This window comes from Piliocolobus tephrosceles, chromosome 4 (genome assembly GCF_002776525.5).
Source record: "Piliocolobus tephrosceles isolate RC106 chromosome 4, ASM277652v3, whole genome shotgun sequence".
NCBI classification, from domain to species: Eukaryota; Metazoa; Chordata; class Mammalia; order Primates; family Cercopithecidae; genus Piliocolobus; species Piliocolobus tephrosceles.
Window position 1 is genome coordinate 44574220 of NC_045437.1, and position 26234 is coordinate 44600453.

At 35.4% G+C, this 26234-nt stretch overlaps 1 protein-coding gene across 1 annotated transcript in view; it reads right to left on the bottom strand.

The window, feature by feature from the left end:
- HCN1 (hyperpolarization activated cyclic nucleotide gated potassium channel 1) overlaps positions 1–26234 on the bottom strand; it is a 417480-nt gene that overhangs the window by 87793 nt on the left and 303453 nt on the right. Inside the window, exon 5 of the mRNA XM_023216595.2 lies at positions 6737–6883. Within this exon, the coding sequence (XP_023072363.1) occupies positions 6737–6883 (147 nt within the window). The remainder of the gene's footprint in view (positions 1–6736; positions 6884–26234) is intronic.

Genomic DNA, 26234 nt, shown 5'->3' on the forward strand with positions numbered 1-26234 from the left:
CAAAAAAAAAAAAAAAAAAAAAAAAAAAAGAAAAGAAAAAAGCCCGAACACCAGGCTGGCGCTTACTGAGACTTAAAGCTAAAGACAATTTTGAGTTAAGGGAAGACTAATGACCATTTATGGTGATATGGTTTGGCTGTGTCCCCACCCAAATCTCATCTTGAATTCCCATGTGTGGTGGGAGGTAACTGAATCACGGGGGCAGGTCTTTCCTGTATTGTTCTCATGATAGCAAATAAGTTTCATGAGAGCAGACAGTATTATAAGGGGAAGTTTCCCTGCATAAGCTCTCGTCTGCCGCCATGTGAGACATGCCTTTCACTTTCTGCCATGATTGTGAGGCCTCCCCAGCCACGTGGAACTGTAAGTCCAATAAACCTCTTTCTTTTGTAAACTGAAAAAAAAAAAAAAAAAAAAAAAAGAAAAAGCTATACATGGATTTCCCATTTTCTTGATCAAAATAAACTTGTAGAAACTTCTTACAATACATCTGAATAGGATCTAGTTTGAGGCACTAAGAAGAATAAGGCATCAGTTTTAAAACAGCCTCTCTCAGAGAGATACAAATTATAAAATTGAAGCAGGAGTAAACATCCAATTTATACTGAAGCTTGGATGGAAGAATGAGCTATCCATCTATAAACTGCTAATTCATTTGGGGCATTGTTTCCATAGAGTTTTAGTAAAAAATCCTTTTTGCATTCCCTCAATGAGATTTTAACTAGAAAACATTTCCTTGACTTCTTGGAATATATTCTTCAGTCTACCTTATCTTCCTGTCTTTTGATTTGATCTTTATTCCTGTTACTGTTTTGTAAAGAATCCTTTACAGAAATTTTATGGAAACAATGCCCTAAATGAATCAGCAGTTCACAGATGGATCACTCATTTTAAGAAGGGATGAGATAATGTTGAAGATGAAGCCCACAACAGCAGATCATCTGCATCAATTTGCAAGGAAAAAATTCATCCTGTTTTTGCCTTATTTGAAGAAGATCAATGATTAATAGCAGAAACAATAATCAACATCGTAGACATCTCAGTTTGCTCAGCTTTCACAATTCTGACTCAGTAATTAAACGAAAGCAAACTTTCCACTCCGTTAGTACCAAAACCATTGCAGCCAGATCAGCTGCAGATAAGAGCGGAGTTTTCAATGGAAATTTTCAACAAATGTGATAAAGATCCTGAAGCATTTCTTCAAAGAATTTTAACTGGAGATAAAACATGGCTTTGCAGGTATGATCTTGAAGACAAAACATGATAAAATAATGGCTGCCAAGAGATGGAAGTGGTCCAGTCAAAGCAAAAGCAGACTGGTCAAGAGGAAAAGTGGCTCATGCCTGTAGTCTCTGCTACTTAGGAGGTTGAACTGGGAGGATCACTTGAGCCTGGGAGGTAAAGGCTGCAGTGAGCTATAGTTGCACCACTGCATTCCAGCCTGGATGACAGTGAGAACCTGTCTCAAAAAAAAAAAAAAAAAAAAAAAAAAAAAGAGCAAAAGTTATGGTAACAGTATTGTGGGATGCTCAAGACACTTTGCTTGTTGAATTTCTGGAGGGGCCAAGGAACAATAACAGCTGCTTATTATGAGAGTATTTTCAGAGAGTTAGCTAAAGCTTTAGAGGAGAAACAACCAGGGAAGCTTCGCCAGAGTCTTCCACCACTACCACGCTCCCACTTACTCTGCTCATCAAACAAGGGTAATTTTGTGAGAGTTTTGATGGGAGATCATTAGGCATCTACCTTATCATCTCAATTTGTCTCTGCTTGACTTATTTTTGTTTTCTAACATTAAAAAAATCTGTAAAGGGCACCCATTTTTCTTCAGTTAATAATGTGAACCAGACTGCGTTGACATGGTTAAATTCCCAGGACCCTCAATTCTTTAGGGATGCACAACATGGCTCATATCATTGCTTACAAAGGGTCTTGAACTTGATAGAGCTTATGGAGCTTATGTGGAGAAATAAAGTGAATATTTTTACATTTATATTTTAATTCAATTTTCTACAATCTTTTTGAAATCTCATATATTTCTTTCCTTTTTTTTTTTTTGAGATGGAGTCTTGCTCTGTCACTCAGGCTGGAGTGCAGTGGATCTCACCTCACTGCAACCTCTGACTCCCAAGTTCAAGCAATTCTCGTGCCTTAGCTTCCCAACTAGCTGGGGTTACATGTGCATGCCATCACACCTGGCTATTTTTTCTTTTTGTATTTTTTAGTAGAGATGGAGTTTGCCATTTGGCAAACTGGTCATCAAACTCTTGACCACAAGAGTTTGGCCAAACTGGTCTCAAACTCTTGACCACAAGTGATTCACCCACCTTGGCCTCTCAAAATGCTGGGATTATAGGCAGGCATGAGCCACTGCTCCTGGCTTATTTATTTATTTTAACAAAATATAAAAAATTCAATTATATTTCCCAAAGCAAAAAGATTTATACATTCTAATTTGATTGAGATATTTGCAGGGAAAATAAACTAACCAATAGCAGATATTTAGCCTCATATTTTTAAGACTCTTAACTGGTATCTTATGACTATTCAAAAAATATGAAAAACTTTTAGTGGGTACAGACATTTAGATAAGTTTATAATTGGTGAAGATATTAGTTGGAATACAAATATTTGTTATTTAACTTATAGTAAATATACTAGGAATTTTAACAAAATTTGAAAATATAGATGAAATATTCCTTGCACCTAGGAGACTTTCAAGACAAGAGCGGAGAAAACAAATATGAAAAAAATAATAACAACATGGTAGAATGGATAAGTAGCACTCTTATATTATGGACGAAGCACAGTGAGGGCCAGAGAAAGGAGATATAAGATCCAGTCTCATAGCTAATCAAATAAGATAGATAGAAATAAATAGGTATTGTTTGAATTCAATTTTTTCCAAGAGAGGAGAGACATTTCTGGAACACATGTATTAAAGGTGAGAAATTATAACTTACTTTTTCAAAACAGCAAGTTGCACAATTTTTTTGTAGGCCACTTTGCAACAGACATGGCAGTGAGGGAAAGGAAAGCTGGAGATTTAGCTGGAGTCAGAGTATAGAAGGACTGGAAGATGAGCTTAGGGAGTCTATACTTGATTCAATTTATAATGCAAAGATTGAAAGTTGCTGAGCAGAGAAATGACTAACTCATGTAAATAAAACATTAATTTGACAGTGGTATTTTAAATGGTAGTCAGAGAAATAAGACCAAATGCTGGAAGTCAAACTAAGGGAACAGTGAAAATAATCTATGTGAGATGCTTTAGTTTAGGACAATGGCAGTGGGAAATGAAGCAAAGGCATGAGTATGAGATGTATTACTAAAGTTAATTGACAGCATTTGATGATTGGATATACAGAGCACGGAAAGAAAAGCTGCAAAATGGGACTAAAGTTTTACATTCCAAATAACTTGTGAGAATAACTAAAGAATGTACAGAGAGATTTTAAGAGATAAAATGGCTTAATGATGGAAGAAAAATGACTTCATTATATAACCTACTACATGTGTGGTTGCAGGGGATATCATTTAGCTTTTAAGAAAATGAAGTTTAAGGCAGGAACTTAGAGCTACAATTTATAGAATTGAAATATAAGGTAACATAAATAAAAGATAATAAATTCAAAGATACAGAATGAAAATCCAATGGCTCAGAAATGTTGCAGTGTTAAAGAAATTAAAAAAAAAAAGATATATACACACAGAGAGAGAGAGAGAGAGAGAGAGATTCAGAATCTGTGTTTTGTTACCAGCATAAAAAGCGGTCCCAGCAGCTCAGAAGAATTGCTAATTCTCATGCTGTTAATAAAGACATACCTGAGACCAGGTAATTTATAAACAAAAGAGCTTTATTTGACTCACAGTTCAGCATGGTGGGGGAGGCCTCAGGAAACTTACACTTATGGTAAAAGGGGAAGCAAATATGTATTTCTTCACAAGACGGCAGCAAGGAGAAATGATGAGCAAACGGGGACGAAGCCCCTTATAATACCATCAGATCTTGTGAGAACTCACTCACTATCACAAGAGCAGCAGCATGGGAGTAACTGCCCCATGATTCAATTACCTCCTACCAGGTACCTCCCATGACATGTAGGGATTATGGGAGCTACAATTCAAGATGAGATTTGGGTGGGAACAGAGCCAAACCATATCATTCAACCCCTGCCCCCTCCCACATCTCATGTCCTCACATTTCCAAACCAATCATTCCTTCCCAGTAGTCCCCCAAAGTCTTAACTCATTTCAGCATTAACTCAAAAGTCAACAGTCCAAAGTCTCATCTGGGTCAAGGCAAGTCTCTTCTGCCTATGAGCCTGCAAACTCAAAAGAAAGTTATTTACTATTATGAGGGTATAGGCATCAGGAAAATACAGCCATTCCAAATGGGAGAAATTGGCCAAAATGAAGAGGCTACAGGCCCCATGCAAGTCCAAAATCAAGCAGGGCAGTCAAATCTTAAAGCTCCAAAATGACCTCCTTTGACTCCACGTCTCACATCCAGGGCATGCTGATGCAAGAGGTGGGTTCACATGGCCTTGGGCAGCTCTGTCCTGTGGCTTTGCAGGGTACAGCCCATCTCCCAGCTGCTTTCACAGGTTGGCATTAATTGAGTATCTGAAGTTTTTCCAGTTGCAAGGTGCAAGATGTTGGTGGATCTACCATTCTGGGGTCTAGAGGATGATGGCCCTCTTCTCACAGCTCCACTAGGCAGTGCCCCAATGGGGACTCCCTGTTGGGGTTTGACCTCACATTTCCCTTCTGCACTGCCCCAGGAGAGGTTTTCCATGAGGGCCCTGTCCCTGCAGCAAACTTATTCCTGGACATCCAGGCATTTCCATACATCCTCTGAAATCTAGGTGGAGGTTCCAAAACCTCAATTCTTGACTTCTGTGCCCCCTCAGGCTCAACACCATGTGGAAGATCCCAAGGGTTGGGGCCTCTGAAGCCTCTGAAACCACAACCTGAGCTGTACCTTGGCCCCTTTTATCTATGGCTAGAGCAGCTGGGATGCAGGGCACTAAATCCCTAGGCTGCACACAGCAGGCAGCCTGCGGGCCCAGCTCATGAAACTATTTTTTCCTCCTAGACCTCCAGGCCTGTGACGGGAGGGACTGATGGGAAGGTCTCTGACATGCCCTGGAGATATTTTCTCCATTATCCTGGTGATTAACATCCACTGCCTTGTCACTGATATAAATTGCTGCAGAAGGCTTGAATTTCTCCCCAGAATGTGGGCTTTTTCTTTTCTACTACATGGTCATGCTGCAAATATTTCAAAGTTTTATGCTCTGTCAACTTTTGAACACTTTGCTGCTTAGAAATTTTTTTCCACTAGATACCCTGAATTATTTCTCTCAACTTCAAAGTTCCACAGATCTCTATGGCAGTGGCAAAATGCCACCGGTCTCTTTGCTAAAGCATAACAAGAGTCACCTTTGCTCCAGTTTCTAACAAGATCCTCATCTCCATCTGAGACCACCTCAGCCTGGAATTTATTGTCCATAGCACTATCAGCATTGTGGTCAAAGCCATTCAACAAGCCTCTAGGAAGTTTCAAACTTTCCCACATTTTACTCTCTTCTTTTGAGCCCTCCAAATTGTTTCAACCTCTGCCTGTTACCCAGTTCCAAAGTTGCTTCCACAATTTCAGGTATCTTTGAAGCAGTGCCCAACTACTCTGTACCAGTTTACTGAAATAGTCTGTTCTCATGCTGTTAATAAAGACATACCCGAAAATGGGTAATTTATAAAGGAAGGAAGTTTATTTGACTCACAGTTCAGGATAGCCGGGGAGGCCTTAGGAAACTTCCAATCATGGCAGAAGGGGAAGCAAATATGTCCTTCTTTGCTTGGTGGCAGAAAGAAGAGGTGTCAACCAAAAGGGATAAAAGCCCCTTATAAAATCATCAGATCTTATGAGAATTCACTCACTACCAACAACACAGCTTGGGGGTAATCATCCCCATGATTCAATTACCTCCCACGGGGTCCCCCCCATGATAGGTAGGGATTGTAGAAGCTACAGTTCAACATGGCAGGTCATTGACAACTTTCAAATGAACAACTTTGGTAAAGAAGCTAAGATCAAATCATGATTCAGTGAGTACATAGAAATCTTTTGAGAAGATTGGCAGTAAAAGAAAGGAGAGGGCAAAGCAGTGTAAAAACTGTGAATAATCAAGAACAAGTTATTTTGTTCCAGGAGTGATCTGAATATTCTAGTGGGAAGAAGGAAGATTTCTAGGGAGGAATAGAAAGATGATGCAAAGCAAAGAGGTGGTTATTAATGTTGCAAAGTGTTTTAATGAGATAATAGTAAATGAACTGCTCACGGCAAGTCATTCTGTTATCAGGGTCCATGACATGATCCAGGAAAGTGAAGATTGGAGGAAGAATAGGAATCAAAAAGAAAAATCAGTTTGATAAGAAAGGGAGAGAAAAATGGGGATGATATGGACAATAAGGCCACAAGAAGGAATTTTAAAGAGTCAGAAATACAGAAAAGAGAACAGTTCTGAGAATCACAAATAGAAGAGCAATTTTCCAATACTTTTTTCCACAATTAAGAGCTTATATATGTGAGAAGCTAAAGAAGATAAGGATAAAATATCTTAATATTAAGTTTCGGTTTTTCTTTAGAGTAACATAGACTAGAAGATTCTCCATGAAGAGAGAAAATAAACAATGATCATGTATTATGGATACTGAGGACAATAAATCTTACCTCTCTCAGAGGATCATTGAGTTCATTGAGAATATTTTCCTCATCAAAGATTTTGCCTTGGTATCTGTGTTCATAGTAATCATGTATCTTCTGACGCATATCAGCTGGTAACTTATGGAATGACATGTATTGTTCCACTTGCTTATACTGTAAGGAAAGAAAAATAAAATTAAAAAAAATTGTTAGGCTGTATGAGAAATCATATTATTTTGTTTGCTATATTTAATAACATTTAAATACTCAGTTAAACAAAAAAAGAAATCCTTTAAGATGAAGGAACCTGGGTTGAATGAACCTATTTCATGTTACATAATGTATAAGGCATTTTATTTAGGTGAACATTTCCTGTAAAGAACTAAGATACTGTGAAAGGGAGGCATGAAGGGAGTTAAGAGTGAATTTAAGGGAGTAACTACAAAAAAAAAGGCCAGTGATGGGGCAAAAACAAAATGTTATACCATTTTTTAAATTGAGTTCTGAAAGAAGTATGAAATTGATTGGCTCTTGGTTTTTAAGAAAAAGTTTATAACTATGGAGAGTATAATAGGTTTTATCTTAGGCTTTTTAGCAAAAGATCAGAATCTAATTAAATTTGGAATTGACAGGTAGGGAGCTTGGCAGGTATTTGCAGATCATACATATTTCAGCAACACAGATGCCCTGTAAATTACTGAGAACTAAGAGACTGTAGCAGGCTTCCAATTTAGGATTTAGGAGAATATCATGGTGAGACTAGATCCACATTACTGTATAGCTGAAAGTTAACTTAGACACTGAAGTTCATTTAAACAAGTAGGCCTCAACTGTGATTGTTTTAAGATCTGGGGAGGGCATTGCTTTTTTGACATATCTGCCTATTTATATTTATACACACATGCGCGTGCACACACACACCCAGAGAGAGAGAGAGAGAGAGAGAGAGAGAGAATTTGTTTTTAAGTAGCATCCCTGCATCCTTGATAGTCAAACAGGACCATATAAGCATGGATATTACCTGGGTGCCTATTAGAAGAGAATAATTTCAAGCCTCATCCAAGACCTATGGAATAAGAATTTGCATCTTAAAAACCTCTCCAGATGACTCACGTGCATAGATATACACCTTAAAGTTTGAGAAACAATCCCTAGGTGTTTCAAAAGCAGGGGGTCATAAGACCACACATTGAAAAAAATTAATTAGGTCTTAAAAATTTTGTTTCACTGTACAGATGACAGCATTGAGTACAAATTTTAATAGTTGGTAACACAACTGAATAAAGATGTCAAAATAATATTATTTCCTCATGTAACACACATTTGATATATTTTACATGGAAAAGATTTTCTGAAATATTTTCTTGATAACACAGCTCTGACTAGATCTAGGTCTCCTGACGCTTTGCCCATAATTATTGTAATTGTACTTGGTAATTGATAATAGACCTATCTAATGAGAAACAGCAACCCATTGTATTGCATTTCTTCATTTTTTCCTACATACTTTCATTTTACAAAAAAAAAAAAAAAAAATATTGTTTGAACATTCTCTTTTGAACACTAGTACCCTCAAATGAAATATCACTTTGTCATGAGACTTCCTTTGATAACCAGACTGTCCATCAAACTGTTTAAAGCCTGAAGGCCTATGTACATCTCTCTGAAGTAACTTGCTTGCTCAAACACTGCTTGGAGTGGTGAGAATCTGAAACCTTACCTGACACACTGAAATCTTCATTTCTACTTTCTTTTCCATGCATCTCAGAAATATGAGGAACAGCACTGAAACTTAGTAGCATTTTATTCATTCTTGGGAATTTAGTGCCTGTATGCAAAGGCCTACTAATCTAGGGAAAACATAATCTTCTTTATCTCTATCTCTGAATTTGGAAAATTAATCCTTTTGTAGCTAAGTACAAATGTTATATATATAGTTATTTTATTTTTTATGAAACTCAGGGTTGATCTAATCTAATTGTTTTTCCTCACACAAGTCATTTAACCCTTCCAGACCTCATTTATTAATCAACAATAGGAGAGTATTTGACTAAATGATCTTCCTTTTCCTTTCAAACTAAAAATTTAAAGTTATATGACAATTTCGTATCATTTATTCATATTAAGTTTGAATTTTGAACCTATATTACTATTTTAAGCATTCATTGACTTACAGTAATTATCGATCTAGCAAACATTAAATGATTATTGTATGCCAGTAGTTCTGAAGGTGTGGTTGCCAAACCACCAATAGCACATGGGAATTATTTAGAAACACACATTCACAGTCTCCACTCCAGACCTACTGAATCAGAAACTCTACATTTGAGACACAGCAGTATGTGTTTTGACAGGTCTTTCATGCACAAAAGTGTCATAATCGTTGCTATATGCCAAGTACTGTGTTATCTCAGGACATAAGGAAGCATACTTGAGTGAGCATGGTGGAAACAAAGTAAGTTTAGTTTTCAGCAAGTTAAGTTTCAGATGCCCTTAGCACATCCTAATGCCTCTATGTAGGTCAGGCACTCAGAGAAGAAAATATATACACCATCAGTGACTGAGAAGTCACTAAGGGATGATGTGTCAAATGAGGAGAAAATGATAAAAAGCGGAACTTATGTTTTAAAAGCAGCTGAGCCAGAAGGTTGATTAAGTTAAGGGTACTGTTAATACCTGCCAAGGTGTGACAGCAGAACCAGAAAAACACGATTAGAAAATCCAAAGAAGAATTAAGTTTCACAGGGGTTGTGGTCAAAAGGAATCTATCCTAAGAAAACAGGTACTGAACAATGGCCAGTGAATCTGGAAATTAGGTAGCAATCTCTTTTAGAATGCAACACATTAAAAATATGAGCTCTTTCTTTTTGTCTGTTTCTCCCACACCTAACAAGACTTGCAAGAATGTATGAAAATACCACTTCCATGTGATGTGAATAAAAATAACAAATTATTCTTTGAAAAGGACACTTAGTAGTGGTAGTCAGACAGTGAAATAAACTAGATGTTACAAGTAATGCGTAAGTTGGCAAAGTCAAAAAAATAATAAAATTGCATACTTTCTAATAGTTGTAGTAATATACTGTACGTAAAATATCACTTAATATATTTAGAAGTCACTGACAAATAGATTTTTGAAAAGCAAGGATGCCAATACAATTCTTTGGAAACATAAGATCAAAAGCAGACTGTAATGATTTATGCATAAGATCAAAAGCAGACTGTAATGATTTGTGCCATGGTTTGGATAGCACTCTCCAAACTTCATGTTGAGATTTTATCCCCAGTGCTGTAGGTGGGATCTATTGGAAGGTGGTTGGGTCATAGGGGTGGATCCCTCAAGGACAAAGATTATGCCCTCCCTCAGGCGTGAGTGAATTCTTACTCTATTAGCTCCCTAGGGAACTTGGTGATAAAAAGATTCTGGCACCTCTTCCCTCTCTCTCTCTCTCTCTCTCTCTCTCTCTCTCGCTTCCTTTCTTACCATATGGTCTCCGCATGTTCCTGCTCCCCTTCACTTTCTGCCATGAGTGGAAGCAGCCTGAGACCCTCACCAATACCGATGCCCAAACTTGAACTTTCCAGCCATCAGAATCATGAGCCAAATAACCTTTCTTCTTTATTAATTACCCAATCTTAGGTTTTCCTTTTAGAAAAATGGACTAAGAGAGAGGATAATGAAAAATATAAGTGGCAAAGGAAATAGTAAATATAATAACCATCATGCTCTGTCTATGAGAACTAGAAGGATAATTGAAGGGAATAGAAGGCATGGCAAATGGAAGCAATCTAAAGAACTTTCAAATCACATTTATATTGTTTTTATATCCATGAAATTATACCCTTATTTATAAAATTGAAACACCTTAGTTTATCCCTTACTCCTTCATCTCAATCCTTATGACATCACCAAATTATGTAAGTTTTACCTACCAAAAGTTTCAATAATTTTCCATTTCTCTGCATCAACATTCTGGTCAAAGCTACTCTCTCTCCTTCAACTCATAACCAGCTTCTTAACTACATTCACTGTACCTGTTTATACATGTCTTCCTCCAACTCTAACTCATTTTCCATGATTCAAACAGGACATCTTTTAAACATGTTAATCTAATTGTCACCCCTAAAAGAAACTAAAAATATTTCACCCCAAAATATACCTCTTTGACATATTTTGAGTTGGCTGTTCAGAGGGCCTGCAGACAGGAATAGCCCTACAAAGGTGCCTTTTGTGGAGAGATTTGCATCTGTGGACTAAATAAAGTGAAATAAACAGCAGATACAAGCAGGCTTTTCCTGAGGCCCACCTTGTCCAGGTCCTGTAAGATTAACAGAGAGTCTGACACCTTTTAAGATCTGACAGAGAAACATTTACCATAGGCTATCACCTGTTCTTTCTGAGGGCTGCTACCTGTACATCTGCACAACATTGCCTTTACCCCATGCCTTTCTTCTTCTGCTCTACCTCTGACAATCTGTCTTGCCATGCTATAAGCCCCTATTCTTTCTGTAACCCCAAGATGGTATAAAAGCATCAATGATCTGGCATTTCTTTGAGTTTTCACATTTTGTGTGACTCCTGTACATACATGTGCAGATAACAAATTTGTATGCCCTTTTTTCCTATTAATCTATTACCAGTTTGTGTTACAGAGTCAAATTATAGGTCTTCAGGAATAATTTTATGCACTTCACATTCCTGGAAGACAGGGATAAGAAGCTGTACTTCCCATTGTATTAGAAGAGCAAATCACATAAATTGAAAAATACCAAATTATTAATAATTACTCATCAAATCAGATGGAACTTTAAGTTCATGATTCTAACCCCATGTCTCAAATCTATAAAACACTGCCTATAAGAAGTTAACGTTTTAGGAAGCATCAAAATATGTATATCTATATCTATATCTATATATGTATGTATCACCTGATTTATAACATCTCAAGATAATTTTACAGTGTAGCACATGCCCACAGGAGAGTCTTGCCTGTGGAGTATCTATATGTACATTGGCATCAATACACACCATCTATTATTTTTGTGAAACACAAGTTAATAGGTTCTTTAAAAAGGCAAAAGACTTTTTGGTGAGTGATGGAATTAATTTCCATGTTCAAATAAATCATAAATGCTACATTAATTAGCTATTTGAAAGTAGGCTACACTATAGAGCTTCTTTAAACTTTATTTCTAGGACAACCTATAGCATCAGATGAAAGCTATAGACCTTCATTTGCCAAAATAAACATGCATGAAAATGTGTTACGATTTCAAGGGTGTTTACACATATCTGAGTGTCAATTTAAAAATATCTGAGTATCTTAATTGACCACATTAAGTTTTACTGGCATTGTAAAACTCCATGAGTGCTGGAACCAGTGGTGTCAGTGTTTAATCTACACTATATTCTTGACTTTTGACTTTGAGTGTATATATATATTTTTTAACTTTTCAGTTTTTCAGTTTTTTTATATGTCAATCTGAGATGATAATATCTAACATACTGGGTGCTGTGAGAATTAGTAGTGATACCGAATGTATGTTATGTGATAAAGAGTAAATGGTAATTATTAGAAAAATCATTAAAAAGCAAACAGGTTAAAAATCCAGTTGAGTAAAAATATATGTCTCATTCTCAATATAAACACAGCAATGACAAAATTGTCTCTGAAGAGACATTTTTCTTACAGAATAAAAAAAAACTGTAAATTTTATATTCCAGTGACTACATGTGTTTTAAATGTAATTTGAGAAATAATAATAAATAATAAGAAAATATTTAAAATTGTTTGCTCATCAAAGACCAACAATCAACTTTCCTTTTAACTTTTTTATGTTTAAGTAAATTATCATTGGGTTTATGACTAATCTATCTTAATTTTTACCAAGAAAAATTCTAGTATTGCCAGGTATTTACACAGCAATTGAAGCCATAAATTCTCTTTATTATCCTACATAAAAATACATACATTCATATAGAAAAGCTGGGTAATATGCTAATTTGTTTATTGTTTCTAGAATTTTTGGAGCAAGATTGAATTATTTTCAAGAACTATGCTATAAATACAGCAACATCTTCAATGCATATCTTTGAGAATTTTTTTTTTCTTAGCAAAAATGTGTCACTGGTTATTTTATGAAAAAGTTTTAAGTTGCATAGTAAGTCATATAATCATAAAAATAACATGAAATCTTCCTGAATTTGATTTTCAATAAAACAAATGGAAAAAAAAAAAAAAAAAAAAAAAAAAACCTAAAGGAAAATCACAAATGAAGGAAAGCAGGTGGTTTAGAGATTTGTTTGCTTTTTAGCAGAAGTTTGAGTCGGATACTCCTATTTTATCTTCATTTTATATTTCCTTTTTTGGAAAGCTAGGTAACAAAACATAGATTTTTCTATGGAATAATGAATTCTTTAGCTCTCAAAATATAGAAAAGCTTTTTTGAAATAAAATACATATCTACTTTGCGTGGAAAACAGTCAAAATTCCAACTGAATGTAATTTTATTTTATTTGTTTTATTTTGTTTTTCTCTGAGATGGAGTTTCACTCTTGATGCCCAGGCTGGAGTGCAATGGCATGATCTTGGCTCACTGCAACCTCAGCTTCCCGGGTTCTAGCGATTCTCCTTCATCAGCCATAGCTGAGATTACAGTCATGCACCACCATGCTCAGCTCATTTTGTATTTTCAGTAGAGCGGGGTTTTACCATGTTGGTCAGACTGGTCACTGCAACCTCGGCCTCCTGGGTTCTAGCTATTCTCCTGCCTCAGCCGAAGCTGGGATTACAGGCATGCACCACCACATGCCCAGCTAATTTTGTATTTTCAGTAGAGACTGAGTTTCACCATGTTGGTCAGACTGGTCTTGAATTCCTGACCTTAGGTGATCCACCTGCCTTGGCCTCCCAAAGTGCTGGGATTACAGGTATGAGCCACCTTGCCTGGCCCCAACCCAATGTAATTTTAAAATATTTGTAGGAAATATTACAAGTAAAATGTGTTATTCTTCCATTCAGAATAACTTCTTCCAACATAAATAAACATTTGCTTTCTTGCTTATGGAACTTAGCTATCCATTCAGATATTTCACAAGAAACTATACTTTCATCTATGTAAAAATGCAGGATTCAAAAGAACTTGGAAGTTATTTACACTACATAGTTTTTCATTTATCAATTATTATTATTATGTTTTTATTTGAAAATGGCCAGTTTGAGCATTGTTTTTGAAAAGTCAATTTAACGCTGTTTAAGACTTAACTAAGCATGTAATTGAAAAAAACAGTGATGATGAGACTTTAGTGTATTTAGCAATTAGAAGAAAATCTTTGATTACAAAGCAAGTAAATTGTCCGTCTAAAACATCTTTAGTATGTTAATTTATTTGTAATTATGGAGTAAGAGTCAAGTGTTAGATGATTGGTAGAAGTAGAAACAATCATTATAACCATTGTAACCCAGCTAAATGTATGCTTGAATATTTTTAAAATCCTTTAGTTTTCCTGCTCTAAATGACTTTAAACTTTATTACTATAGTTTTGCTTGGTGTATTTGTGTGTGTGTGTGTGTGTGTGTGTGTGTGTGTGTGTGTGTGTGTATCTGTGTGTGGGGAAATGATCTGGCCCTGAACTGAACAAGAGTATAGACTGATACAACATGCCTACTGTGGTTAACTCAATCACTCTTCCATTTGTTTAAAAAATTGAACCATTTAAAGCATTTTATGCTGTCTCAACTTTCCAATTTCCTTCCCTCAACAGTTTCTTTCACTCACAGAGGATGACTTTACATAGAATTTCAAAAAGAAACAGAAGCTTTTACTTAAGAATATCTACTAACTCATTTAGAGAGAAACCTATTTTTTCTCCTTCTGTCCTATTTCTCTTATAAACAATGAAAGAAGTGTTTCTCATTCCATTTAAAGCTACTCTTTCAGCTGTGTTTGAATGTCCAGTTACAATAATTAAAATCATAACCATATCTAACCCTTGGATATTAAATGCTATTTTCCTGACACTCGACTAAACCTTTTACTCATAATTACCTACTTAATCCTCACAACAACATTAAGAGATTGCTATCATTATCTTCATTTTACAGATAATGAAATTGAGGTACAGAGAATCTAAATAACTTGTATAAAGTCACACAGCTAATTAGTGCTGAAGCCAGGATTTGAATCCAGGGAATATGGCTTCAGACTCTGTGCTGTTATTTATTGCATGACATTCTTGTCATCAATAAATGACTCTCTATTAATCACAAGTAGCCCTCTACTTACCAAACTATTTTTCTTCTCTCCTTTCTCAACCAATTTCTTGAAAGTGTGGTCTACTTTCATTATCTAACTTTCTACTTCTCATTAAAACCTTTAATTAAAGCTTCCATTCCTTCTATTTCACTAATAATACTCTCACATTTCCATTATTTCCTGATTACTATCATGATACTTAATTAGATATTCCACAAATATATATATATTTGTGATCTGAATATATATCATACATACATATACATATATATATATATATATATATATATATATATATATATTTGTTATCAGAACAGTACTGAACACCAGTGGTTAACACTATTGATGTCCCATGCAACACCTCTATCCTTGCAAGCTGACCCACCTCTGACCTCAACTGTACCAATGGTGGAAAGTCCATCTCAGGATTTTTGCATCAGGGCTCTCCGGGAACTCTGGAAAACTTGCTCAGCTCAACCTACAGTTGCATGAACTTTTTGGGGGGTGAGGAGAGGTGTACGTTACACCACATAAGGCAACGTTCAACCAATGAGGGACTGGAGTATCCAGATTAATAACAGCCCCTATCCTTCAGAGAAACAAGTATAAGATTCATTCTACACAGTTCCTCACAGAGTGTCAGTAGGACTCAGCCCCAATTGCCTATAACTAAAAAAACCGCTCAATAATATATCTTTCATTAGATTTCCCTTTTTCATGGTGATATGGTTTGGCTGTGTCTACATTCAAATCTCAACTTGAATTGTATCTCTCAGAATTCCCATATGTTGTGGGAGGGACCCAGGAAGTGGTAATTAAATCATGGGGGCCAGTCTTTTCTGTGCTATTCTTGTGATAGTGAATAAGTCTCACGAGATCTGACAGGTTTATCAGGGGTTTCTGCTTTTGCTTCCTCCTCATTTTCTTTTGCCGTCACCAAATAAGAAATGCCTTTCTCCTCCTGTCATGATTCTGAAGCATTCTCAGCCATGTGGAACTATAAGTCCAAGTAAACCTCTTTTTCTTCCCAGTCTCGGGTATGTCTTTATCAGCAGCGTAAAAATGGGCTAATACACATTGTCTTACTACTCCTGTTTCTTAATCCTGATTCTTAAAATTCTTCCTCAATAAATTACCCACCCCAAATTCTTTTATTAGGCTCTGTTACTAGGAGATTCCAAACTAAGACAGTATTACAAACTGAGTCCTTCCTCCTAAGACATCTTTTCCTGTGGCTTCTCCATCCACATATGGTTCTGACTTTCCTGTTTCATCTTTGGCAGTTCTTTTCAGTCTCATTTGTTGGCATCTTTTAATAGTTGGTATTTCCAAAGACTATGCCCAAGGCCTTCTTTTCTTTTCACCTTACATATTTTCCTTGGGCAATCCCTTCCACTTACATGACTTCGGTTACTATCAATATACCACCAATCCTCAAGTCAATGGTGCAGCAGAGACCAAATCCCTGGTCTCGACTTGTAAGCCTGTCTTCCCTTTCAACATCTACCCATACAACATGTTTCACGAGCACATCAAACGTAAAATTGAAATTGTTTTAGTTTTTCCTGAATGTCTTCTCTATCCAACCTACAACCTAAGCTATAGACTTGGTTTTGGGTACACTCGTTTCTCTGTTTCCAATGTATTTTACTTTTAATTTTCACAAGCTAACCACCTTGTCATTTGGGAGTTAATTTGTAATGCCACTTTCTCTGAGTAATTTTCCCTAATGCTTGTCTTAAACGTTAACGTAAATTAAAATAATATTAGAATCTTGTTAACATGAAGATTTACATTCAGTATGTATGGGGTTGAAACTGAAATTTTAGTATTTCTTTTTTTTTTTTTTTTTTGAGACGGAGTCTTGCTCTGTTGCCCAGGCTGGAGTGCAGTGGCCGGATCTCAGCTCACCGCAACCTCCGTCTCCTGGGTTCACGCCATTCTCCTGCCTCAGCCTCCTGAGTGGCTGGGACCACAGGCGCCCACCACCTCGCCCGGCTAATTTTTTTGTATTTTTAGTAGAGACGGGGTTTCACCGTGTTAGCCAGGAGGGTCTCGATCTCCTGACCTCGTGATCCGCCCGTCTCGGCCTCCCAAAGTGCTGGGATTACAGGCTTGAGCCACCGCGCCCGGCCAAATTTTAGTATTTCTAACAATATTCTAGATGATGCTAATGCTGGTAGTAAGAGAATTACAGTAGTTGAGATTTATATTAGATTAGATGAGCTATTTATTCTCCTATAACATCAAGTATTTCCCATGCATTGGCTCTTTTCACACTATCATAATTTCTACTGAAATTATCTGTGTTCTTTGCTAGAACACCTTCTTTCCTGAAGGTGCTCTATAATTGATTAATTAATATGTCCTAAAATATTATTTATTGTCAAACATATTGTTTAGGCTTTGTTGAAAATAAGCTTTGAAGTACTTTTTAAAAATAAAAGTGCCATTTTTCATATGATCAAATATATGTAAAGCATTTAAACTCTTTTACATATTTTTATTTTTCATGTTATATTTAGGGAATTCATGTGTTTGTTTGTTATATGGGTATTACATGCATAATGGTGGTGATTGGGCTTCTAATGTACCCATCACCAAAATATTGAACATAGTACTCAATATGTAATTTTTCAACCCTCACCCACCTCCTATTCTTCACCCTTTTGGAGTCCCCAAAGACTATTATCTCTATCTTTATGTCCATGTGTACTGATTGTTTAGCTCACATTTATAGGTAAGAACATATGATATTTGATTTTCTGCCTCTGAGATATTTCACTTAGAATAATGGCCTCAAACTCCATGTTGCTGCAAAGGACATGATTAAATTATTTTGTATGGCTATACAGTATTCCATACATATATACCCACATTTTCTTTATCCATTCAACTCTTGGTGGATACTTATGTTGGTTCCATGACTTTGTCATTGTGAATAGCACTGTGATAAATATATGACTGCAGATGTCTTTTTTATAGAATTATTTATTTCTTTTTGGGTAGATACCAAGCACTGGGATTACTGGGTTGAATAGTAGTTCTATTTTTAGTCCTTTGAGAATCTCCATATTGTTTTACTTATATATTTTTTTTTGATTTTTGATTTTTTTATTATACTTTAAGTTCTGGGGTACATGTGCACAATGTGCAGGTTTGTTACATAGGTATACATGTGCCATGTTGGTTTGCTACACCTACCAACTCATCATTTACATTAGGTATTTCTCCTAGTGCTATCCCTCTCCCAGCCCCCCACCCCCCAACAGGCCCTGGTGTGTGATGTTCCCCTCCCTATGTCCATGTGTTCTTATTGTTCAACTCCCACTTATGAGTGAGAACATGTGGTGTTTGGTTTTTTCTTCTTGTGTTACTTTGCTGAGAATGATGGTTTCCAGTTTCATCCATGTCCCTGCTAAGGACAGGAACTCATCCTTTTTATGGCTGCATAGTATTCCATGGTGTATATGTGCCACATTTTCTTTATCCAGCCTATCACTGATGGGCATTTGGGTTGGTTCCAAGACTTTGCTATTGTGAACAGTGCTGCAATAAACCTACGTGTGTGTGCATGTGTCTTTATAGTAGAATGATTTATAATCCTTTGGGTATATACCCAGTAATGAGATTGCTGGGTCAAATGGTTTTTCTAGTTCTAGATCCTTGAAGAATCATTGTTTTCCACAATGGTTGAACTAGTTTACACTCCCACCAGCAGTATAAAAGTGTTCCTATTTCTTCACATCCTCTTCAGCATCTGTTTGTTTCCTGATTTTTTTTTTTTTTTTTTTTTTTTTTTTTTTTTTTTTTTTTTTTTTTGAGGTGGAGTCTCGCTCTGTAGCCCAGGCTGGAGTGTAGTGGCCGGATCTGGGCTCACTGCAAACTCCGCCTCCCGGGTTCATGCCATTCTCCTGTCTCAGCCTCCTGAGTAGCTGGGACTATAGGTGCCCGCCACCTCGTCCGGCTAGTTTTTTGTATGTTTCAGTAGAAACGGGGTTTCACTGTGTTAGCCAGGATGGTCTCGATCTCCTGACCTCGTGATCCACCCGTCTCGGCCTCCCAAAGTGCTGGGATTACAGGCTTGAGCCACCGCGCCCGGCCGTTTCCTGACTTTTTAATGATCACCATTCTAACTGGCGTGAGATGGTATCTCATTGTGGTTTTGATTTGCATTGCTCTAATGATCAGTGATGATGAACATTTTTTCATAAGTTTGTTGGCTGTATAAATGTCTTCTTTTGAGAAGTGTCTGTTCATATCCTTCACCCATTTTTTTGATGGGGTTGTTTGTTTATTTTCTTGTAAATTTAAGTTCTTTGTAGATTCTGGATATTAGCCCTTTGTCAGATGGATAGATTGCAAAAATTTTCTCCCATTCTGTAGGTTGCCTGTTAACTCTGATGATGGTTTCTTTCACTGGGCAGAAGCTCTTTTTTTTTTTTTTTTTATAGTTTATGTTCTAGTGTACATGTGCACAATGTGCAGGTTTATTACATATGTATACATGTGCCATGCTGGTGTGCTGCTCCCATTAACTTGTCATTTACATTAGGTATATCTCCTAATACTATCCCTCCCCGCTCCCCCCTACCCCACAATAGGCCCCGGTGTGTGATGTTCCCCTTCCTGTGTCCAGGTGATCTCATTGTTCAGTTCCCACCTGTGAGTGAGAACATGCAGTGTTTGGTTTTCTGTTCTTGTGATAGTTTGCTGAGAATGATGGTTTCCAGCTGCATCCATGTCCCTACAAAGGACACAAACTCATCCTTTATTATGGCTGCATAGTATTCCATGGTGTATATGTGCCACATTTTCTTAATCCAGTCTGTCACTGATGGACATTTGGGTTGATTCCAAGTCTTTGTTATTGTGAATAGTGCCACGATAACCATTCGTGTGCATGTGTCTTTATAGCAGCATGATTTATAATCTTTTGGATATATACCCAGTAATGAGATGGCTGGGTCAAATGGTATTTCTAGTTCTAGATCCTTGAGGAATCGCCACACTGTTTTCCACAATGGTTGAACTAGTTTACAGTCCCACTAACAGTGTAAAATTGTTCCTATTTCTCCACATCCTCTCCAGAACCTGTTGTTTCCTGACATTTTAATGACTGCCATTCTAACTGGTGTGAGATGTTATCTCATTGTGGTTTTGATTTGCATTTCTCTGATGGCGAGTGATGAGAAAAAAAAAAAAAAAAAAAAAAAAAAAAACTTCTAATGATACAGTAGAAACTTTTCTTTTCCTCAAAGGCAGGTAATATGCCTTAAGTAATTGAAAGATGCATAACTTAGTTTACTAAATTTTAACTTAAATGACCTCCCATTTAATTTCCTAAAATTAGATGATTAAGGACATAATGTTTCATCAATTATAAACCCAATTAGCATAAATCTAGAGATAATATTTCACACCACGGCTAAATCTACTAGGCTATCAAAGATTGTAGCTTTTATAGCAATCATTTAGGTAAGTTTGGGTGATTAAAATGGTGCAAATACTTTGAAAATGTGGGTGCACTGATTGTTGTTACATTATAGCATTTGTGTGTGTGTGTGTGTGTGTATGTGTGTGTACATTCTCTTCTTTGTATGTTATATGTGTGTGTGTGTGGTAATTCTTCAATAAAAAATGGAAATTTAATTATGCTTAACCTCCATTGGGAAGATATATTCACTATCTGCAATAAATAGTTCAGTGATTTTTAAGAAAGAATGTATTCCTAATGTCCTTTTTCCACAGCCCCAACAATTTTTTTAAGTTTTTAGTGATAAATGATAAATTATTATGTAAGCCCTGAATATATACGTAAGTACATTAAAAACAGTAATAGCTTAAAACAGGACATTGTTTAAATATCATTAATCTTCTACTTCATTATTTTAATCAAAATGTTTCTTAGCATTAGTAACAGCTTGATTTACATTTGTAAATCTCTCTAGTTTGTTTGTAATGCAACTGTTTCTATCTTATTGTTCATAGCTTTCCAAATTTAAAGCAAATGAGTATCTGAAGATACATATAATTACCAAGTGTAAATATAATCTGAAGAATAATTTTTAAATGACTCACCAGCAAATTACCATGCAGAAGCAACATATCTGATGAAGAAAGGAGCATTTATAATGCTTAACTTTTATCTTTGTTTGTATTTGTTTTTCAAAAGTGAAAAATTCTAACAAAGTTATTCCTTCAGTACAAATTAAAAACCTGATTTTATTTACATTCATAATATGAAACAAGATCAAAATAGATGTTATTATGGTACTTATCAAGTCTGAATGATGTGGTATTAAGAATTAATGAAGAAGAATACATAAATATTAAGAAGATTTAGTCAACATCTATGTTTCAGATCTAAGTATTGATTGGTTATCAGTCTCAACATAAATCAATTTCAATTTGTGTGGTAATCCAATGGGGGAAGTGACAACATATAAACACTATAATAATCAATAGTAAGTACCTACTAAAGAGTAAGGAGATGTTATTTGAAGAAAGTGCAAAGTGTTGCACAGCAGAATAAGAAAAGTCCTAGTCCTTGAGTCTTAAGTTAAAAATCGAGTCTTATTTAAGTAAGATCCATATTGGTGAATATCAACGATTGATTGCAAAAGAATTACACACATATATGTATGTATTTTGTATACACACATGTCAACATACAGAAATATGAATTTCTGAATGTAAGTCTATATATGTAACATAAATTGAACAATCGTTTGAATTGACAGTGAGTTTTCAGTTACCTGTTGACAGTGCTTTGAATTTGATAGCAACTTAGGAAAGTATCACAGCAGTGATGCATGATGTTATCAGTGGTAAGAGGAATGGAGTTTATAAATGAAAATTGATCCAAGCTTTCTCAACTTGGCTAGTATGAAACTAATAGTCATTGGTTGATCTAAATCTAAAATTTGACTGGCTTTTCAGAACAGGCCACCATCATAACTTCCAAAATAAGTTTCCTGGAGTAATGAGAGAAGACAAAGAACTTCCAATCTAACTAGAATAAATTCAAAAGTACCTTATTAAAATTAGAACCATTCATCAGTACAAAACAAAACGAAGTTTCCAGGTAAACTTCACAATAATAATTGAGAACAGCTGTTTACTAAAAATTTAGGGACCTAAAACAAAGCCAGTGGTTTCAGATAAAATAAGGGTGAGTCAAGACAAATGTGTTATCAGACAGGAAGTGAATTGGCTGTTATGAGTCATGAAAAGTGAAGAAGTGAAATTCAAGAAATGGACCAACAGGTTACTGGATATCTACAGTCAAGATGAGGTGAGAAGAGAGCAAAACAAAGGAGTTTCCAGTTGTGTTCCACTCAAACCATAAAGGAAGCAGGAGCTTACACTATTCCTAACAATCAATAAGTTTTTTTGTTAATTTATTTGAATAGAAAAATAGTAGATTCTGTTTCAATTAATACACATTTTATGTTCTCACATTATAAACAATTTCTCAAAATCAGTTGCAGCTGCAAAATCATGACACTAATTTGATCTTTTCTTCTTGTGTTTGCCAGGCTGAGTGATATTAAGGAGACACATTTAATCCATAGTCACTGCTAATGAACATTTTTTTAGTCAGGTGATTAACCAAGCAATGAGAAAATTATAGCAAAATATAATAATTTTTTCTATAGTTAAGATGGGGGGCTAAGGATGGGTTATATACATTTAAATAGAAATGATAAATAATAGAATAATTTGATTTGGAAATTATTCTAGTGCACTACTTCTCTTCTATATCAACATTCATTGATAGAGAATGTTGTTCTCTCCCAGTTTTATGGCTTTAGACTCTATATATACTGGTAAGACCTAAATATGCATTTCTAGGCTATACTACTCCATTAAATCAAGATTGGTATACTAAATGGCCTAATTGGCATCTCCACGTGGGTATGTACTGAAGATTTAACATTTAACACATCCAAAACTGAAATCTTTCATCGAAACCTCATCTTACTATTGTCTTCTGCATATCATATGAGTTTCTACCAGGAGCTGGGGCCAAAAATGTGAAGTTTTTGTTTTGCCATATTTTTTTGTCTCATACACTGCTTCTGTCAGCAAATTTTATTGGATGTACTATTTTCTCCATTACAGCTTCATTGAAGTATAATTTATATATAATCACATCTATACAATTAAGTGAACATTTTCGTGAGAAATCATCATCATGTGGAGGTTTTAGAATGTTTCCATCCGTTCCAAAAGTTCCCTCATTCACCTTCATGGCTAGGTCATATTCCCTCCCCTGGTCCCAGGAAATCACTGATCTGCTTTGTTGTCACTCTTATTTTCCCTGTTCTAGAATTTTACATAAATGGAATAACATTTATTCTTTTTCATGTGGCTTTTTTCACTGAGGACGTTTCCAAGATAGAGCCATGTTGTTGCATATATCCATAGATACTTTTTCTTTATTTCTGAATAATATTCCTGGATCTATTCTTATAACGTTTTCACCTATTCATTTCTGTTGCTACAAACAGCCCAGTTTACCATCAGTTTGTATGTGTATGATTGTGATAGCCTTCTAATTGGCTTCTTTGTTTCCCCTTTTGACCGCCCATAATTCATTCTTAACTCAGTAGCTAGTATTATCCTTCTAAAATGTAAATCTGCCCATGGCATAACTTTGTTTAAACTTTCCAGGTATTCCAAACTTAGACGGAAAGCCAAAATATTTCAATAACCTGTATGGGCATATGAAACACAGCCTCTCATGGCTTATCCTATTACTGTCCTTGCTCACTCAGCCCCAGCCTGATTGGTACTCTCAAGCCTGGAAGGAGAGTGGGGAGCACAATAGTAACAGAGAAATCAAGGAATAGATATTTCGCATCAGCCTGCATCATCAGTATTCTTCAGTGGTAAGAAATTTAAAAGTATAATATCAAAATGATACAGATTAGAGAAAATTCTGTAAAAATTGAACTTTTGAATACATTTTCAAATTAAGACCAGTGACATTAGTTTAATACTCCAAAACACTCCAGTGTATGTGTCTAAATATCACTGCATTTTAGGTTTACTTGGTAAAGGAGTGTGAACATTATTGACTTGATTGATTATTTCAGATCATGAGTATAAATAAATGTAATTATAGCTCAAGATAAAATAAGATAACTAAGAGGTAAGAGAACCTCTAGGAATAAAAAATGTTAGCTCCGTATTTTCTTAAATCAAGTTTGTAAATAACAACAAAAAAAAAATAGCAGGAACAAAATAGACTGTGCTGTAAGACTTGATGTATGACTGGAATTGTACTTTCACTGGGATTGAAATAAAAAGAAACCTTCACAGTTAATTTTTTCTTGGGAAAAATTATAATGGTATGACAGTCATATTTTCTTTGAAAATATAATAGCATATATATGTTTTCACTGCTAATGGAGTACGTTAAACTACTGCAATGTGAAAAATACAAGATTGTTTTTGTTCTTTAAATAGACAATTTTATATAAAACTACAAACAATTACCAAATTTGATTAAAAACAGATATATTTATCCAATATTATCAAATTAAAAAAAAAGATAGTTTAAAAACCTGAATATATAAAGGTGTTAACTGAAAAACTGGATTTATAGGTATTCCCAATTTTCCTGCCTTAAACATAACATCCCATTACATTAATTTTTTCTATATTAAAACAGATATTTTAGTGGGTCAGAAACATTGACCATATATTCAATATACTATTCTAGGTCATAGTAGAAAACAGCACATATACACCTTGTTTCACAGCCTTCTGAACTTCAACATCAGAGTTTTGAAGGAGAGATAACCTTCCTTATTGACACCTTTATAAATTAAAAAATATAAACTAAATGTGTAAATAATAGAACCTAAATATTTTTCTTAATGTTCAAAGGATTTTTATAATTATAAATAATTCTCCCAAGAGATGAATAGCATTTATCATATATGTGTGTGCTTATTTATTCTTTTCCAACACTATAATTTCATAAGGCCACAGAGCTAGCTACTGTCATGCTCGAGCAATAACTAGAAATATTTTCCCCTGATTGTAGAATGGTATTCTGACTCTCCACTGACATAAAATGCATAAAAATGTTAAAGATAAATATCGTTTTATGTGCACACACTCTAAAAGAAGTAATGGCAGTATAGTGATGGTGGAGCTAAATTGAACATTTAAAAATGTAAATTTTAAAAATTCTTTTTACTGATTCTCCATAAATATGTATATTTTGAGGAGTGTGGTGATTTTATTTGCTAGGATAAGCAAAGAAGAGGAGACAAATATATCAAAGCTAGACAAGAAAATATTACAGATGTTGGGACATATATTGAGTAAGCTGTGGACAATGAGAATTTTGAAAAGCAGTCTTAAGATACAACATACTAGAATCTCTGGGACTCAGCTAAGGCAGCGACAAGAGGGAAGTTTACAGCACCAAATGTCCACATTGAAAAGTTAGAAATTAATAACCTAAAATCACAACTAGAGTAATTAGAGAAACAAGAGCAAATCAACCCCAAAGCTAGCAGACAGGAAATAACCAAAACCAAAGCTGAACTGAAGAAAACTGAAATAGTAAAAGCCATACACAAGTTCAATGAATCATGGAGTTGGTTCTTTGAAAAAATTAATAAGATAAGTTGATAGACCACTAGCTAGACTAATAAAGAAAAAAAGAGAGAAGATCCAAATAAAAATTCAAAAATGACAAAGGGGATATTACCACTGATGCCACAGAAACACAAAATCCTGGTTGGGTGTGGTGGCTCATTGCCTGTAATCCCAGCACTTTGGGAGGCTGAGGTGGGTGGAGGATCACAAGGTCAGGAGTTCGAGACCAGCCTGGCCAACACAGTGAAACCCCGTCTCTACTAAAAATTAGCTGGGCTTGGAGGTGGACACCTGTAATCCCAGCTACTCATGAGGCTGAGGCAGGAGAATCACTTGAACCCAGGAGGCGGAGGTTGCAGTAAGCCAAGATAGCACCATTTCATTCCAGTCCAGGTGACAGTGAGAGACTTTGTCTCAAAAAAACAAAAACAAACAAACAAAAATAAACAAAAACAAAACAAAACAAAACAAAAAAACACACACACAAGTTGTATATGTGCTGTTTTCTACTATTTATATTATATATAAATAGTATATAATTTATACTATTATAAAATATATACTATTTATATCCCTCAGATATACTATATCTATCTATCTATCTATCTATCTATCTATCTATCTATCTATCTATCTATCTATCTAT